Raw genomic sequence first — 18,692 nt, forward strand, 5'->3', positions numbered from 1 at the left:
TTTTCAGATAAAAGTGAAATAATACATCTCCAGGATATCGTAGCTGTCCTTTTTCTCTTTCCTCCTCTTCCCCACAAAGGGAATTCAATGCTCTAAGCTTATTTTTACACATCCACTGTGTAGGTAGTAATCTATTGTAAAGTTGGTGAAAATGGATAAAATTGGTTATAAATGTAATACAATAACTGTTAGAAAAGGACTAGTCCTTTTTGGTATTCCGTAATCATTATTGGGACTGTAATTTCAAATTTAGCTTTTTCCTTACAGGAAAATATTGTCCCTCCTAATAAAGAGGGGTAAAAGATCATTTCAGGAAATTACAGGAAGGAGTATTTTGAGAGACAATTTTATGTAATGAAAATGTGTTCAAGCTTTATCAGTCTGCCCCAGTGTCTGAGCATACTGTCAAAAGGAAATGCCTTTATTGCTTGTCTGAAGGATCCAGGGGTTTTACATTCTCTTAGGTTATTCAGTTAGCAGAGACTGTTTCCCACTTGTTCCAGATATTAGCCTTAAAATTAATTTGTTATAGTTGCAGTTTTCTTCTTGAAGTATCATTTTAATACAGTGGTCTATGTGAGTCTTCAAAATGGAAAGAAAAACGTAAAGCGTAAAGCATAAGCAAAAACAGGGCTTTGCACACTTTTTCATGCTACAGATAACTCTCTCTCAGAATTACTACTGTAAAATAAAACATTTTTAACTGCTAATTTTAACATAGATTCATTTTACCAAAGTTGCTCTGTCTTCCAGCTGTCTGAATGACTTTGATTGTGAGGAGCTGACTGTTGTATTCAGTAATAAGTTATTTGTAAAATGTATAAACATGTTGAAGACAGTAGTGAAGAGTTGCAGTTTATTACGTTGTATGATCTGATGCTATTACCTGGATAAAACTTAAAAATCAGAAATGAACATTTATTGCATTTTGTATGTTTGTGAAAGATGAATGAAAGGTAATGGCTTCTGATACTAAATTCTACATGGTGGGGACAATACTAGGATGTAGGTATTTGGGATACATGTAGAATTATAGAGTAGAGGTTGATAAGGAACTACTAACTGGTGGGAGGAGCCTTCTCTGGGGATAGGAAAGATCAGAAGAGAAAATTGAGTGTGGGAGGAACAAAAACTGCTGGGGATGATGTAGGCTGTTAAAAGAAGGAAGGATGAAGCACAGACAAGCAAATAAATTGTTGGAGAGAGGAAACCAATAAATGAATTAATGGTGTAGATAAGAATTGATTACTGAAAAGCAGGGTAATTAGAATTTAATTGTAGGGATACTCTAATCATCAAGCAAATACATTTAGCAGGATGCAAATTTAGTATGAGATCCATAGTCTGCTGTTTATTGCTTTTTGAGGGTGTAGTACCTAACATTTTGTTTGCTATTGTCTTAGAGATAGCTAGAGTAAGTACTAGTGTATTTTTGTTTTTTAATGGAGACAAAGTATAAATGATTCTTTTTGCATGTAAACCTAACTTTATACAGCCATCAATTTCCATGTCTCTGTTTACATGCTGAAAATGGAAAGTGAGGGTGTCAGCTGTGGTACAGAAATAGAAAACCTTGAGGGACAAAATGCGAAGGACATTTGCATTCTTAGCATCATCAGTACTGCAGCCAGCTCTTAGGCAGTTGTCATCACTCCTGTTTTAAAGGGAACCTTAACCACAACTGTTTTCTGAGGTACTATTAAATTTAATACAAAGAAAGCAAAATAAAATAAAAGAATAAGCCATTAGTCTTTGCTGTTAAAAAGATTAACCTTTAAAAAAGAATTTTAGGTCATAGTTCTTTAAAAATCCATAAATTCAACCACCATGTATTATCACACACCTGAGTTTTGTGGTCTTCTATTTATGTGGATTGCAAATTATAAATAACTGAATTTTATTTGTTTTACAAAGAAGATAGTTTAACATATATGCAAGCTGAGGTGAAAAGGCTAGGGAGTAACAGAATTAAAACCCTATCCATAAGAAGATGGCATTTAGATAAAACCTTTTCATCTAAAACATCAGTGGTTTTCTACTCAGTATACAGGTCTTACTGACTGGCAGCCTAAAGAATTGTTCAGATTAACAGCCAGTCCCCTGAATCTGATGATTTGGACTTAGCAAAGATAATTGAAGGAGAAAATTCCGTTTTGCCCAATTTGGTATTTAGTTTGGAATGTGGGATTCCTTTATTGAGAGTATCGTGACTAGTGGGTTGAAATGTATTCAGAGGAGAATATTTTGTTTGTGAAACTGTAGTATTTTTGATAAATAAGACTTTTCAGGTCAAGGGGAGAGGTACCCTATGACTGCATCCCCCTATCTCCCCACCTTTCTCCTGCTCTTCCCAGTGACTACATTTTAGGTCATTCTTCAGTGGTTATTTAAATAAAATTAAAAGCTTCATCAGAGTTCTCATGGTCATAGGATATTTTAGCATGACCTTAATTTCAAGTGTCTAAATTTTCCTATATTTATTTGAAAACAAGTAAAAAAATCAAAATTAAATTATTTTAACATTAAGTAGATTTAAATTATTTTACAGTATTTACTTCCTCTGAACATTAACAGAAATGTTCAAATCCAAAGGTGACAGAGTATCCACCAAAATTTTCTGAGGCACTACACATGCTCTTTACTGGTGACCTGTCAGTAACAAAAATTGTCTTTGACTTTTGCTCAAGCAGGAGATACACCAGCTGCTGTACAGTCTGACCCTTAGAAAAATGCTGTGAATGCAAATGTCTAGATTTTTTTATTGTCTAGGGAAGCAGTTACAAATCTGTCCACATCAAACAATGCACATATTATTCCATATCAGGTGTTTCTGTACAAATCAGCTAAGTGCTGCTTGCCTTTCATCAGTGCCCTCAGGTTCTGAGGATTTTCCAGCAAATGAGGTTTTATCTTCAAGTTTCACTTTAAGGTACAGATGGTGTCCTAGAAATGTAGTATAAGAAGCTGAATACTTCAAAAAAACAAACAAACACAAAACCAAAAAAAGAACCAATAAAATGATGGAACATCCCCCCAAGAAACAATTAACGCAAAACAATCCTGCACAGAATACTTCACCAAAATATATTGGTAGATAAAAAAGCAGAGTATTATATACATTTTGAAAGCTTTGGAAATCTATTGTACTTGAATTACATACAGGAACAGAAGGTATAAATTTTTTATGTACTGGAATTTTAATTTGGTTTTTAAATTGTGAAAATTTGGGAATGGTTATGCATTTCAATTGCATGGGTGTTTCTTCTAGTAAGATTCTGGATTATCTAGATTGCTGAGGAAGTCTAGAGAATACGTCCATGTTATTCTGCCTTACCTCCTGTCATCTTGAAAGAAGAATTGCAGGTTGTTAATTTCTGTATTTGGAAGAGAACATTGTTTTTACGGTGCTGAAACATTTAATGGAAGCCATATCCATTAAATGCTTTTTATGATGAGGAAAAGGAGAGGGATAGTTTCAAAACTAAAGGAGAGATGGTGAAGCTTGTAAACAAAATGATCACTGCAAGTCTTTTGTCTTCTTTAAAGGCCGTTTGGACCCGTGGACTGCTTAAAGTTCTCAATCTCCTTTTCAAGTAAATGCTATTATAGGAAACATTGATACAACTTTAAGAAATAAGACTCAGAAGTGGATCACAGATAGTGTTGACTAAAACCGGTGCAGGTTTTTTTGTTTGCCCCAGTGCTCTTCATGATTTAGAATTTGTGCTGGTAACTACTGAATAATCCCTTGGCTGTGTGAATTTATTATAAATAAGAATCTGTACACTGGAAGTTGTTCAAGAATAATTACTGAACGTGACATTCAGAATAAAATTTGGAATAAAGTGAGACCACCCATTAAATTTAAATGACTGGCAGCACCTCAGTCATCTGCAGAAAATGGTGAAATTGATCTGGTTCTGGTTTCAGTTAAAGAGCACTAAGATACTGTTTCTTCAGCAGTTCCTTGACACACCTCTGTTTTGAGTGACACAGGTCAAAGCAAAGTCCAAGGACAACTGGGGCTTGTGTATGAGTACAGTATTAAATGGCAGTGGATTTCATGGAAAATAATTAAATAGTACAGGAAAGTTCCAGGGAGCTGCTTGATATCTTAGGGCACCGTATCATGAGTATAATAAATAACTGGCTCAAATATGTTCACTGTTCTAAACAGACATCTCTTCCATACCTGACTAAAACTGTTGAAGGCCCTGTGCTGCAGGGTAATGGTGCATGTCATTTTGTTAAATGCACTGTTCAGTCACTCTTCCATCCTGTTGAGAAGCATTTTGTCGCTGGCATTTCCCTTATGTTATCTCTTCTCAGTAATGGCCTCTCTCAGTGCTGAATGGTACATTACAGAGGGATATGATTAGCTGAGGATTACATGTATACACCTAAACAAGGAACAGAGTATTTATTTTTCCTCCTGAAATATTTTTCATTTTCCGCAGAGCTTTTTGAAGAACATGTGTTAATAAGTTTCTGTGTAATAGTCTGCTGAGGCTTTTACACATTGATGTACTTCAAAGGCGATTTTTTCTAAGTTGGCTCTTAAAGTGAATACACCATTAGCTTGCAACATAATTGTTTGGAACAAAACAGTGACAAAAAGTTACTTTTCCTCCTCAGCAATTGCATGTGTGTATGCAATGTATAATATGTATAATATATATACAATTATAATATGTGTATAATATATATATATATATATATATAATATGTATAATAAGCTATGTATGATGTATTGGACACCTAAGCAGCAATGCATACAAAGCAAAGACCTGTGTGTGCTGAAATTTGGATCAAATGTCTGTAAATGGACAATCCTAAAATATTTTTTTTTTTAGTTTCTTCATTGTTTGTCTAACAAAGGCATAAAGTAATGAGAAGAAGCACTGAACACATAGAATTGTGCAATGGTTTGGGTTGAAAGGAACCTTAAAGATCACCTGCTCCCACTCCCTTGCCTAGACCAGGTTGCTCAAGGCATATCCAACCTGGGCTTGGACACTTCCAGTGATGGGGCATCTGTAGCCTCTCTGGACAACCAGTTCCAGTGCTTCACCACCCTGTGAGAAAAAATTTCTTCTTAGCAAAGCAAAACTATGTCCAATTTTTCATTGTTACCAACTTTCTGCATACATAGGACAGGTATCTTAACTATGTATTTTGAGACCAGCCTTCTTAACAGCCTCTCTGCTTCTCTTCAGCACTTCATGTGAAGATGTAACAGCTGGGATTGTAAAACATAGAAAATACGTAGTACATTTGTATTGAACTTTCTATAAATCAGCAGAAAGGCTGAAAGAAATCATAAGCAAACAAATGCTTTTAAAATTTAATGTGTACATCTTTGAATTTATTTGAGTAATGTTGGTTTATAAGCAGTATGCATGAGTTGGAAGAATTATGACAGTCACTTGAAGTTCCATTTCTGAATTAGTAATGATTTTATAGGGAAGAGATAGGAGTTAGTTTGATGAGGTTGGTGGAGACATTATTTTCAATAGAAAGATTAAAATAACTGTTAGACTATTGGGTTTCAAAGGTTTTTAAAGTAATGCATAGCTGTAATAACACCTACCAGTGACCTGTGCAGCTGTGTAATGATACAGCAGTGTTACACCTACCAGTGTAACATTAATTCTTGTCTACTAAAACCTCCTTCAAGGACATAGAGGGAGATTATTAAGGGCACAAGCTTATAGTGTATATATGTAGCATCTTCAGCATCCACTGAACATAGTCCCTACAAGTTTGGTTGTATTACTGACAAAGTAATGAAGGAAAGCAGTGTTACAGAGACAGACAGCTGGTGTCTTGTGTGTGGCAGTACAAGGTGAAAAAGGCAGGTGATGAATTAATGCAAAAGATGAAAAGAAGACCACTATCAATTGACTTGGTGACAAAAATAGAATGGATATATGAATTTCATGCAGTGTGACATTGTTTTGGATTGTTTTGTAACACCTCAGTGGAATCATCTTGGAATTAAATAATTAAACCAAAAATTAAGAAAATCGTGTGTGGTTATATTTGAGAGGAAGATTCTTTATGACCTGGAGTTTGTGGGTTTGGGGTGAAAAATAGAACCAAATACATGATATCCTGCCTGAAGAAACAGTTTGATTAATAACTATGAAAAATGATTATGATAGAATACTTTGTTAGGGTATATTGTTTTTTTCCTCCTTTCCTATTGTGTGCAGAACACTGGTATCCTATCCAAACAATCATTAAACAATTTAACTTAGAAATTTAAATGAGACATTCTGAAAGGTGCTTATAGCTGTCCTATATTCTGATTCAGAACTGACTCAGCAGTTCCTTTTTTTTTCTGTAGAGCTAATAGATGCTCAGGGGAATGGGCTATATCAGCCTTATAAAAAAAAAAGAAAATAATTTTTCTAGTGATATTTGATCTTATTTTTGAAAGAAATTATTCTATGAATGGTGAAACTTAGTTTTTATGTTGTTTTGTGTACTGCTTCTGTTATGCCCTCCAAATTTCTTATTATTTTCAGCTTCATTCTGCAGCTTACCTTTCTGATCAGTACCTAGTTGCACTGTGGGAACTAGGCTTGTATTTACATGCCATCTAAAACAAATGCTGATTGACCAGCTGATTGGTGTCTCTTAAGATGGATGTGAGCCATTTTAACTGAGTTTTAACTATCTGTCTTTGTGTCAGTGTACTAATTTGGATTCTGTCTTTAATCACCAATCTTCATTAAATTTGCAGGATCTAAAAGTCTTTGGGAGCTGTCCTATTTGTTTGAAATGAAAAGCTGTTGTGGTGGAAAGACAGATGTTTGGTCCAGTAAAATTTGTTTTCTGGTGAAAACAGAAGCAAATGAAAATCAAACCAGAAACTCTGGTTTCCAGTTCTTTCTGAACTATGGGCTAAATTCTCTGCTGAGTTATGAAAAAATACTTTGAATCATTTAAAAGGAAGAAAATGTGTTATTTTATTGTGGTGGTTTAACCTCAGCTGGCAACCAAATACCACAGAGCCTCTTGCTCATTTCCCCCGCCCTATTCCTGCCCCTGTGGGGTAGGGAAGAGAATTGGAAAGAAGGTACATGCATGTACATTAGCTTCCTTGACACTTTTTGCTTTCCATCCATAGCTGAAATAAGCCTACTACTGAAACACTCTACTTCTGGATTTATGCAACTCTTCAATATATGGTATTATCATTATAAATAGTAAATTAGATATGTACAAAACCTAAAGAATAAGTACAAAACATAAAAAAAATAAGGTCTCCATTCTTCGGTCTGCTAAGTGCAGAACAACTGTAAAATTTTTATTTACAGAGATAAATAAAATAATATTCTGCTCTGTGGGGAAATTATTTGCCAGAGCATAGCTGGTTTATATAAGTAGTCTTCTTTTTAAAGTAATCTCTGCTTCAGCTCCTGGAATAAGAGAAAGAAGAATGATTGCAGGGAGCAAAGCAAACATACATGTGGCAGACTTATCCAGTGTGATTTTTCACTGCAGTAAGTTTAGGTTTGTGACAGACAATAGTAGGTTGTTACCCTCTTCAGCCCACCAGACTTTCTGCCTGCTCATAAATCAGCATTGGAACGACTGTAGTCTTTAGCTCATACATCACGTTGGCTGAGTACTCCAGACTGAAAACTGAGTAGCTTAGGAGATGTTTTGTGTATCAAATACTGCTGTCTTAGAGATGGTGTTGCTCTTTATAGCACATGCAGTAGGAGATAAATTTTCATTTGTCACATGTCTATTAGAACTCACAATAGTGAAATTCAATTGTATTGTTAGTTGTTAACTTACCTTGTTACTCAGCTTCTGCTGCAACTAGGTAGCATAGGATCAGACAGCTGCAGTCAGTTTCTGGAACTCACATTTGTTTAGGTGTATCTGAGGCCAAGTAATGTGTCATAACAACAGCTTGTGGGAGATGGGTTGATGAAAAGTTCTGTGTGTGAGTACTCAGTTATTAGTGTTTGATGTGGAATTTAAGATAGAACTGAAAGTATGGGTTTGAAGAGCTTATATGCAGTGAAAATCAATTGAGATCTATAATATATTGTAATGGCAATTGCATTTCAACTGCTTGATCTTTCCTTACTCAAGTGATCCCTGAAATTTTCACTTGTTTTAAACTGGTGCTAACATGTGCTAGGCATTACATCAGACTGCAAAGTCTATATGATCAAAAAGGGGAGGATTGGAATATGAATTGTTGAAGCTATGAAAAAAAGGTTTCAGAGAATTGAGACTGTGTGTAGTTCCAATCATGGAAATAGATTTCTGGTGGAATTTGAACTAAGAAATTATCTTTTTTGAGGGAACAGATAAAAAAGGAGAATTCTACCTTTAGCAAAGGAAAATAGGGGTAACATAGGTGGCTGCTTCTCTACCCATCCCCTATGGCTTTTGAACCCTACTCTAGAGGCAGCACTGCTGGCTTCTCAGTGCAAAATCTAGACACTTGGGAATACTCAGACATGGCCTGATTGATTGGGAGAACCATGGTGTGTCTCAGACATAATGTAAATGACCAGTATTGATTTATTTTTTCATGTTGATTTTGTAGTTTCTGTGACTAAAGTAATAAGTTAATTTTTTGCTCTGTGTAACCTTTCCAATGTTGCCCAGAACAATAAACCCAGAGCATTTATCTAGAGACACTGAACTGTGCTAAGGAGAGTGATTTGCCTCTTCCACAGCCACTCCACAAAAGCAACATTCTTGGGTTTGTAAGCATAGTGTCTCGCAGGAGTCTGAAAGCTGTGTGCTTGGTGGAAATAGTTCACTTTGCTAGGAACTGCCAATTTCCTGCATGCAGATTATCTGAGACATTGCCAAGGCAGGGCAGCGACACCTCCAAAAAACCCTGATGTTACATTTAAAAAGTACCTTTAAAAGTAGAAAAATTCATTGTAGTCTCTGGATCTACTTAATTCATCTGCATGTATCTTCAAAATTATTTTTTTAAACTTAAATTTGAAGGATTTAGGATTTTTCTTTGGCTTTTTCTTTGGATTTAGGATTTTTTCTTCACAACATGAGATGTTGTGAGATGCATGAAAAGTTCTGAAACAGTTTCAGAAGTTATGCAAATGCTCAGAAGTTTGTAAGTTCTTTTCTGAATTGGGAAAACTTGATTTGACCTACAGAGCATCATTCATGTCAAGAGAGACATGGTAGAATTATTTTATTATTATTGTGTGGCATTGTTATACTGCTATTGAATAGTGACCAGCTGCATTGCTAAAAGGTATTTTATTGCATCTTGGAATACAACAGAGTGACATATGCTTTTACTTCCAATTATAGAAACTATACTTTAAGGCAAAAGACAGTGAAAGGCTTTAGATGTCCTTGCTGGAATAAAGAATTCAGAATTTACTTAGTGATAAGCTCATAGATAGAAACAATATTCATTCTTCTTTCTTTTTTTTCTTCCTTTTTTTTTTTTTTTTTTCCTTCCCATCAAGGTGATTCTCAGATAATTGAAATCATGTTAGGGCAGATAAGGATGGCTGTGACTTTAACATTCAAAAGCATTTGAATTGGTACACAATGAATTTCCTCATAAGGACATTTCTTCCCCAGGACAGAAGTGGAATAGGTCAGATTTTTAGTTTTTGTAAACTGAATGGGATAATTCAGTTATACGACGCTCCTTAGTCTTTTTCTCTTGCTTTGTCTAGCAACCAAAGCATTTCTGTTTTAGTTATCAAGTAGAAGTTTCAGTTGTGATGCTAGAAATGAAAGTGGCATTTCATCCTAGGTTTCATATTTGCCATTATTCTCAGAAGAACAGAAATATTTAACTAAGTAAAACGGAATATAGTCCTTCCTTTTTAACATTCATGCCAGAGGCAAAAGAGCAAACATTAGGTTTTATCTTCTGAAACTGTATGCTCTTGAGATTTATGGAATTTGTATTTGCAACTGTTTTAAAGTTAAGCTCTCAGTGCCCTCCTGAGAAAATACTATTCATTAAACTACATATTTTTTGAAATTTATCTGTATTTTCATTGTCTTGGCAGTGATCCTATATTACTCTTAGTTGGATGATTTACCACCAACCTGCAGAACTACTAAGGAGATTTAAGTGCTTTTTAAAAACAATTCTTCTCCTAAAATTTAGCAGTTCTAAAGCATTTTGAGCTATTATTTTTCTAATTACATGGTTCTGTGAAATTTCTGCAACTACAGTGTTATGTTTCAGGGGTAATGTTCAGTATGGATTGTGATATAAAATTAAAGATAAGGCAGACAGTTGAGTCTGTCCTGCTTAGAACATGAAATGTGTTCTGAGAACCATTTAAACTATATGATGATGTGCAAAGTCTAAAATCTATGGAATATCATCTGAGTTCCTCTTCATGTTAAGAACAGCCTAGAAAATATTCTCTGCCTTACCTAACACTAGTTCAGCTCTCATTGTGCTATTCTAGCAGACTGATTTTACAGGCTGTTGAATCCTTTTTTAAATATGTTGTTGCATAATCCTGCTGGATTCAGTCATTAGATTTATTGACAGTAATGGCAGCTCCTGATTTATTTAAATTATACCTCTGTATAGCATCTGTTGGTGGATAAGAAAAAATTACACACATATATATGTGTGTATATGTGTATATATATTTATATAGGTAGAGAGAGATGGAAGTGTTTTATCTTAAGATATCAATTATATATTGTGATTATCTTTGTATGTATATCAAACCAGACTTTTCCATATATTGTGCAAATGTTTTAAAAAATCCTAAGAATTGTCATGAGTCTTGGGAGAGCATACAGATCACCAGTACCTCTCTAAGTACAAGTCAGAGGTGAGGTAGATAATTCAAGCTTCTTATGTTCATTGTTAGAGGAAACAAAAAGAACTATTTGTTGGGAAGATAAGACTGCATAAAAGAAAGCAAATTTAATAGTCCTGGTGGTTTTGTCTATATATAATGATTAGTTAAGGGAGTAGCATGGATTGGATATCTCTCTTAGGCAAAGTAATAATATCACAGTTTGAGTTAAAAAAAAATTAAATATCTACTAATTATGACTGTCATCAATTATATAATTCTTTCTGTAATACTTTTATTTGAATAAAAGAAGGATGGGAAAATACATTCTCTGATTATGAAACATCAATTGACTTACAATCACAAGATATCTAGAGTATCAGGGAAGAAATGGTGGTTTTCAGAAACTGCAAAAGAAAGAAATATTTTAAATTGGTGTCTCTGGTGCAGCCTTTGCTATTTATTGGTCAGCCAGTTAGTGCCCATTGAATGTCTACTGAGAACTTGTAGAAGCACAGTAAACTGAAATAAAATCTCAAACAAGATATGTTGTCGCTCTGTACTCACTTTGTAGCTGCCAAGTTCAGTAGTCAGAGGGTTTATTTCTGACAATGAGTCTCTTTCCTGTTCTTTGACAGCCACGAGCCGTTGCTGGTTTTCGAGGAACGGTACGATACGCATCCATCAACGCTCATAGAAACAGAGTGAGTATCACAATCTGGATCCAAACTATCTCGTGCAGCTGGGAGCAGTCAGTAACACAGTTACTGTTAATTTCCTTTTTTTGTATTCTTATCTGTGCATTTATTATGTAGAAATTATTAGATATGTATTTTGTGAAAGGATAATGTAATTTACAGTAGTTGAGGATAAAAAAGTTCTTGTACAAATAACACAGATTCTAATACTTATCTTTGGTGATCAATTGTATTGCAAGTTAATAAGTTAAAAAAGTGAAGCTTCTGAGTTTTATGAGGTACATAATGCCCAGTATGTTGTCTTAACATCATACTCTAAAGAAATCTGAATGAACAGAGATTTGCAATGTTACTTTAACACACTTCAACTTTTATTGTATTTCTCTCTGTCTTCTGTGGAAATTTACTTGTATATTTCTCCTTAAAATAGCCACTGGATTTAATTAACTTGTTCTGTAGCATAGATTATATTAAATTTTATATAATAACTTAAGTTTCAAGCAGTAAAGAACTTATCTTCCCATTTGTTAGGTATTTGTAATATGCTTTGGAATAATATTTCCTTTTACAGGAAATGGGCCGGCATGATGACCTCTGGTCTCTCTTCTACATGTTGGTGGAATTTGTGGTTGGGCAGCTTCCTTGGAGAAAAATAAAAGATAAGGTAAAGCTAGAGGTGAAACCAGAGCACGAAGGAGGTTTACTTCTGGATTCCAGGGAAATGCTGTGATAGAGTCCTCTTAGAATCATTAATTAATTTTGACGTTACATTTTACAGTGTTTTCTAGTGTTAGTTCTTGTGAGTAGTGTCATGGTATAAAAAGCAATTAAATTTTACTAAGTGTTCTAGGAAGAAAGGAGGTTTTACTTCTAGACTGAAATTATTGTAAAGGGCAGAAGTGTATATTTGGCACTTACTTCATTATTCCTGTTATCACTTGAGTACTTTATTTCAGCTATCACACACTTAAAATGTCTGATCTGTTTTGATTATTTGTGAAATAGGTATTTCTTATTTGCTGGAGAACAAAAGTGGATTGGGCAATATGCAGTAATGCCTTTAGTCATATGTCATAGGTGAAGTATGCAAAGAAACAATATATAATCAGCCTGTTATTACTTCTTGCAACTTCTTTTGACATCATACTAAAACCAGATTGCTTTCTGATGTGGTTTATATATTGATAGATGACAGTGTGGTGTATAGGTGGCATCTCCTTTCTGGTTTTGATTTATGCATCTTACATGACTGAATGTAGACCAAAAAGTGACCGAACTTGACATGATGCAAAAAGATTTTTAAATCTTTAAAACATACTATTCAAAAGGGTTGGAGCGTTTAGTGACAGTTCTTCATATCAGTCAGTATTCAAACACAAGCAACACAAACACAGTAGTAAATGGCTTTTCATATTGAATTTGAAGTTTGTACATTATTTTGCAAGTGTACTGAGGCCAAAACCAGAATCTCCTGTCTTACTATCTGGTGTAGAATGGCCTTTCTCACTACCACTTAGTGAAATGTAGTGGCTAATAGTGTATTGAATGGTTGTAACAGAGAATGTGTGTTGTAAAAGAGAATGAAGATGTGCCAATGTTTGTTGTGTTACTTACTCCTAGGAGCAAGTGGGCTCCATTAAAGAAAGGTATGAACACAGACTAATGTTGAAACATCTTCCCCAAGAATTCAACATCTTTCTGGATCACATTTCTAATTTGGATTATTTCACAAAGCCTGATTACCAGGTAAACACTTGTACTATTTTGTCTTTCTGTTTTATAAAGAAGAGAGTTTTATTCTGTTTCATCTTCAATTTACTTTGATTTCGTTGTGTAATCTTGGTAGTTATTAGGGTTTGTGCCACCACAAAGTTAATTTAATGACCATTTAGTGCCACAGAAACTCTGTGGTTCAAACATGTTATTTTTTTCCATTTGGGAAGTGTAAGGCTGTTAAGTTTCTAAAAACAATTGACACCTGTTTTTCAGTCAGTATTCTGTTAGGACTGGGAGCTATCCTACTATCACAGCTTCTAGTACGTGCTCCGTAAATTAATCCTCTCAGGGATTGTCATTCTGGCAGTTTTCCAGAGTCTGGAATTCAGCACCTACCGCTAGAGCACAACACACACTCGTGTGTTTTCAAAACTGAGGTATTGTGTACAGAAGACCAGTCATTTTCCTTTGTTTAAGTGAGCATTGCCTGCTGAAATGGACAGCCTCTGCTCAGTGGTAAGGTCGTATGTCCCGAGAGGATATGCTGTAGAACGTGTCTTAACTCACTCACTGTTGACCTAGGATTAAACAATAAATCAATGCAGAACTTTTTCCCAGTTTGTGGGAAGTAGCGGAGGAGTGCTCAGGAAAAGCAGGGAGGGAGAGACTTGAGTTTTTTCAGCCTCACACTTCTGAGGAGTTGTACTGATCAAACTGGCAAGCTGTCCCTGTGTGCCTTCCTTCTGGCTCCCAGAAACATGCATTCCTGCTTCCCACTTGCAGGACCTGTCTGCCTCTGTGCCTTTGTTCAACTCCCTAAATCAGCGAGATCAGAAGGAATGAGTTTCTGTTGGTGTTCAAGTGTAATTGCTTCAATTGAATAAATAAATCTGGCTAATTCTGGAATTGTGACTTCAATAAGAGCAACTCCTCTACTTTGCTTGGTAACATTAACAAAGAAATCAAGATATATAAGAATTGAAATAAGAGCTGAAAATCTCAAGGAATAATTGATTTCCTGTTATAAGTGGATTTCTCTAAATATACTGGTATATGATTCTGCACATTTGCAAAGCAAATAAATCAATTTTTGTGAACAAATTTGAATGTTAAAAAAACTTATTACAAATACAAAAAATGTTCAGTATTCCTGAAAAATAAATACTTTGATTTCTCTTTTCCTCATCTCCATTGTAAATTTCCATGAAATTTGTCCTATAGTTTGCAATTAAGTGAGGAAAAAGTTTTCAATGTTTTGTATGCCTGGTTATAAAGATGTATCAGATTTCTTTTTCCTAAGGTAAAAAGTACTATTGCAGAAATTTTGATGTTGCATAGGAAAACCTTGATTATAGACTGGTAAATACATTTTACATTGCAGCATATAGACAGTCACATTTTTGCAAATCCTTTTCTGTGGTCTATTTGTGTCTAACACAGCACATTCACTCAGCAATTAACACAATACCAGGACAGAGTTTTTCCATGATAGAGAAAGCCCAGTAATTTACAGTCCTGTGGCTACTCATGGAACATTTGCAGTTGTGTGGCTGCAGCCTGAGCCTTACAACACAGGCTTGCTCATGTGCTTTAGACCAGAGCAGGGTGGTTTATTTAGAGCAGTGGGAATGCTCTTTTAAACTCTGGTCTCTCTTAACTTGTGTTGGCAGTGGTGTTATTCCTACCTATTATTTTCTTTGTATTTATGGGTGGGCACTAAACAAGAATGTATGTATATCCCTGCTTTGAAGAGTTTGCAGTCTAAAAAGTTCATCACCTAGGCCAAGAAGCCATGTTTGATTTGGCAATATCAGATGTTTATTTTTTTCAGGTGTTTGTGCATACATTGCCTCAGCCTCCTGATATCATTGAGCATTTGAGTTTGTATTTGCCTTATAGCAGAAATTGCTGAAAAGATTTAAAGGAGAATGACCTTAAAAATTACTTCAGAGACACTGCTTAATGTTTAGAGGAAGAGAAGAATTAAACACAGTACAGAGTGACAGAGTGAACTATGGCTTTGTGCTCTTCAGTAGGCTTACAGAAATGACTGGGACAGGTGGCACACAGAAGGTTCTTGAGAGTAAAAAATTACATGGGTGAGACCACTCTATACAAGAGAAATGATCCAAACTTCCCATCTATTTTAAGTTACCAAAGGGTATGCCAAAGGAGAGTGTGGAAAAATTTTCAGCATCCTGGATTGGAAAAAACCCCAGATTTTTAGCTTCTAGGGGAAAAAAAAAATTAGGAATGTTACAGAGTAAGAGAATGACATGAACACAACCTTACCATCAGCGACTAGAATGAGACAAAGCTTATTTCACAGAGAGAGGAAGGTGATGCCATTTTTTTCTCTGTCATGGACACAAATTTTCTAATGACTTTTTCATAGCATAAAATGAGGATTGAATACTTAGACATTTACATAGTATAAATCTCAGCTTTATATGAAGTAAATGATGTACATTTCTTATTACAGAAATGTATGAATTAGCAGATCAGTATCCTTTCCTACATCTCATTCATTTCCTTGGTTTCATAGTGTTACCAAATGTATTATTTTCTCTTCCTCTGCTAGAGAGTCATTGTATGGTGTTCTGCAGCAATGTAGTTATGGTTCTCTGTGTGTATTTGTCTTTTACAAAAGTCTGTGGTGTGTCTTTGCCTCATGCCTTATAAAAACACAGATGTGGGTGGATTTTTTTTCTGTTTTAATAAAATGGAATTTTATATATCTTGGCCTCAAAATCTTGAAAAATGAGAGGTGTTTCATATAAAAAACTTTTTAAAATGTTGTTTTCAGTATTACAGGAGGATATTTATTAATTGTTTGGTCTCTTAGACAAAAATGAAGTTTATTATCTTTTTTCTTTATTTTTAGCTTCTTATGTCTGTGTTTGACAACAGCATGAAAACGTTTGGGGTTGTTGAAAGCGACCCTTTTGACTGGGAGAAGAGTGGAACTGATGGCTCTCTGACAACAACCACAACTTCAACCACCCCTCAGTTGCACACTCGCCTTACGCCGGCTGCAATTGGGTATGCACGGTGTGGTCTCTTCGATGGCAGCCACAGGGGGGCTTCCTACCAAAGGGAAATTATCTCGATAATTTAGGTTTTTTCTGCAGGATTTTGAATGCACAGAGGAAGGGAGGTTTGGGAGCATTTGAAGTATTTCCGTTTTTAGGGTTCCAGTTTATACTGTCCTGAAAAATCGGCACTGCAGTCCTAAAATTACAGCAATAAAAATAGTACTCCAGGAAATTGCATGTAAATTTGCTCATCCATCCTTTGCTAAATCGTATTTTGTGAAACTAAATAATGTGTCCTGAGTTTAAGAGCCTGGAAATTTAACTGCCTGGAAATAAACCCATTGTTTTCTGTAAGCTTGTAATAAAATTCTAGCTGCAATTTCCTTTATAAGTTTGAAAAATGACTGGATCTTTATAAGAAATTTGGAAGTAGATTTTAGTTGTGTTTGAAATAATATTTAATATGTTATATGAGACATTCTGTAATGAAGTAAATTTGACAAGATGTGATGTTTAATAATACCCCTACTCATCTCAGGGGACTGAAGAATATGAGAGGTGTTTATGGATGAATGTAAGAAGTGTTTATGGGTGTCATTAATTTTTTTGGATAGAAGAATACATAGAGAAAAATCAGGAGAGAAGTTGAGCCTGGACATAATCTCTAGCAAATTTTCTCAGAAGTGGCTTCAAAAACATTCAAAAAACAGCTTTTATGTGATAGGGTTTTTAAAATTTACATATTTTGTTATGTACCTAAATTAATTAAATTGTGAAAGCCGGGAAGCTGGAGATGTTATATTAAATAATTTCCAAGATTTATTTTTCTGCAGAAATGTGATTTTCTTTGTGAGTTTTTGTTTGTTTCTTTCTTTTAAAATAGAAAATAATTTCTGTAACTTGAAAACTATGAAATTACTGTAATTACTCAATTCTGTAAATTGAGAAGTATGAAATGAGAGTATAACAATTTTTACTTTTCTGATTTTATTTTTAAACTACTTTTATAGAATTGCCAATGCCACTCCTATCCCAGGAGATTTGCTGCGGGAAAATACAGATGAAGTATTCCCTGATGAACAGCTCAGTGATGGAGAGAATGTTATTCCTGTTGGTGTATCACCAGAGAAATTACCTGGATCCCCTGGACATCAGCGTCCTCAGGAAAAAGATGTTTGGGAAGAAATGGATGCAAACAGAAACAAAATAAAACTGGGGATCTGTAAGGTAAGGTACTTTCAAATCTGCATTGTGAAGACCATCTTTGAACAGCTTCATGTTCTTGTAGTGCGCATAAGCTATAATTAATAAGGCAGTTGTACTGATACTGATTAGCCAGAATGATCTAAGAAAATGATTTATGATAGAGATAACACATTTTATATACTGAAAAAAGCAGACAGGCTTTTGGGCCTTGTGTCACTTTATCAGGTCTTTATGATTAATAGCTTGCTGATAATTTGAGACTCTTTGTAGTTTACTCATATTTATTTTCTTCAGACATGATTTTCATTCTTGCTCACTGAGTGAAATCAAAGCAATTTTCCTGCATCTTGCACGTGTAGAAGCTAGATACTGAATGTGCAAAAGAAGATTTTAATGTTCTCCAGTTGACAAATCATCAGTGTGATGGCAGTATCCATTTAATTCACTTGGTTTTGTCTCCATAAGATATAATACCTTTGTACTGATTCAGAGGTTCATTGGCTGGTCTTTAGAAGAGAATACTGCTTTATTTTCAAAAGTGGTCTCTGAGAATTGGTTCCTGTCTTCCGTATTCACAGTCACAGTATTTCGTAGTTGGACAGTTGTTGCCTCTTTCTTGATATAACAGTGTTTCTAACATGAAAACAGATCTGGTACTAAAATGTTCTTTATCTAGGAGGGCTGTCTAGTTTTGAAGCTGTTACTCATTATTTGCTAGGAAAAAAAAAATGTATTGTGTGAAAGACCAAGGCATGGTGCCTGTTTTCAAATGTGCTTATTTGTTTGTTTGTTTATTTTTACCAAACAGAGAGAAAGGAGATTTTTCTAATTCAAAGGCACTTTCTGTTACACTTGTAGAAACTAAGGATGATCATGATTTCCCAGCTCTAAATCATATTCAGTTATTATTCTAAATCATGTTCAGTCATTATTAAGGTAGAATGCAGTTAGTTAAAACATAAAGTCACAGAAGTATTTAGTAGATTTAGTGTATAACAGTGTTATATACTCTAGGGAATCAAAAAGACAGCCTGGAACCTAACTTCTCTTTAATAAGAGCACTTGACTGTAAAGCAGACCAAAGATGCTACCAAATGCAAGGTTTCAGACTATTATTAAAGAAAATTTCAGAGATGGGTGTGAAGTGTCAGAGTAAATGTATCTGTATTACTGGGTCTTTGATACTTCTGTTCTCAGACTTACCCAGAACCAGTATATTGCCAGTATTTTGTCTGCTGTAG

General features: G+C 34.9%; 1 protein-coding gene across 3 annotated transcripts in view; it reads left to right on the top strand.

Moving 5' to 3' along the window:
• Positions 1-18,692, top strand: part of TTBK2 (tau tubulin kinase 2) — an 82,238-nt gene that overhangs the window by 36,694 nt on the left and 26,852 nt on the right. For all 3 annotated transcript variants that reach the window (XM_053979729.1, XM_053979731.1, XM_053979730.1), the window contains exons 7-11: positions 11,435-11,500; positions 12,066-12,158; positions 13,115-13,240; positions 16,095-16,252; positions 17,256-17,472. In XM_053979729.1, the coding sequence (XP_053835704.1) occupies positions 11,435-11,500; positions 12,066-12,158; positions 13,115-13,240; positions 16,095-16,252; positions 17,256-17,472 (660 nt within the window). The remainder of the gene's footprint in view (positions 1-11,434; positions 11,501-12,065; positions 12,159-13,114; positions 13,241-16,094; positions 16,253-17,255; positions 17,473-18,692) is intronic.

The sequence above is a fragment of the Vidua macroura genome, chromosome 6 (genome assembly GCF_024509145.1).
Source record: "Vidua macroura isolate BioBank_ID:100142 chromosome 6, ASM2450914v1, whole genome shotgun sequence".
NCBI classification, from domain to species: domain Eukaryota; kingdom Metazoa; phylum Chordata; class Aves; order Passeriformes; family Viduidae; genus Vidua; species Vidua macroura.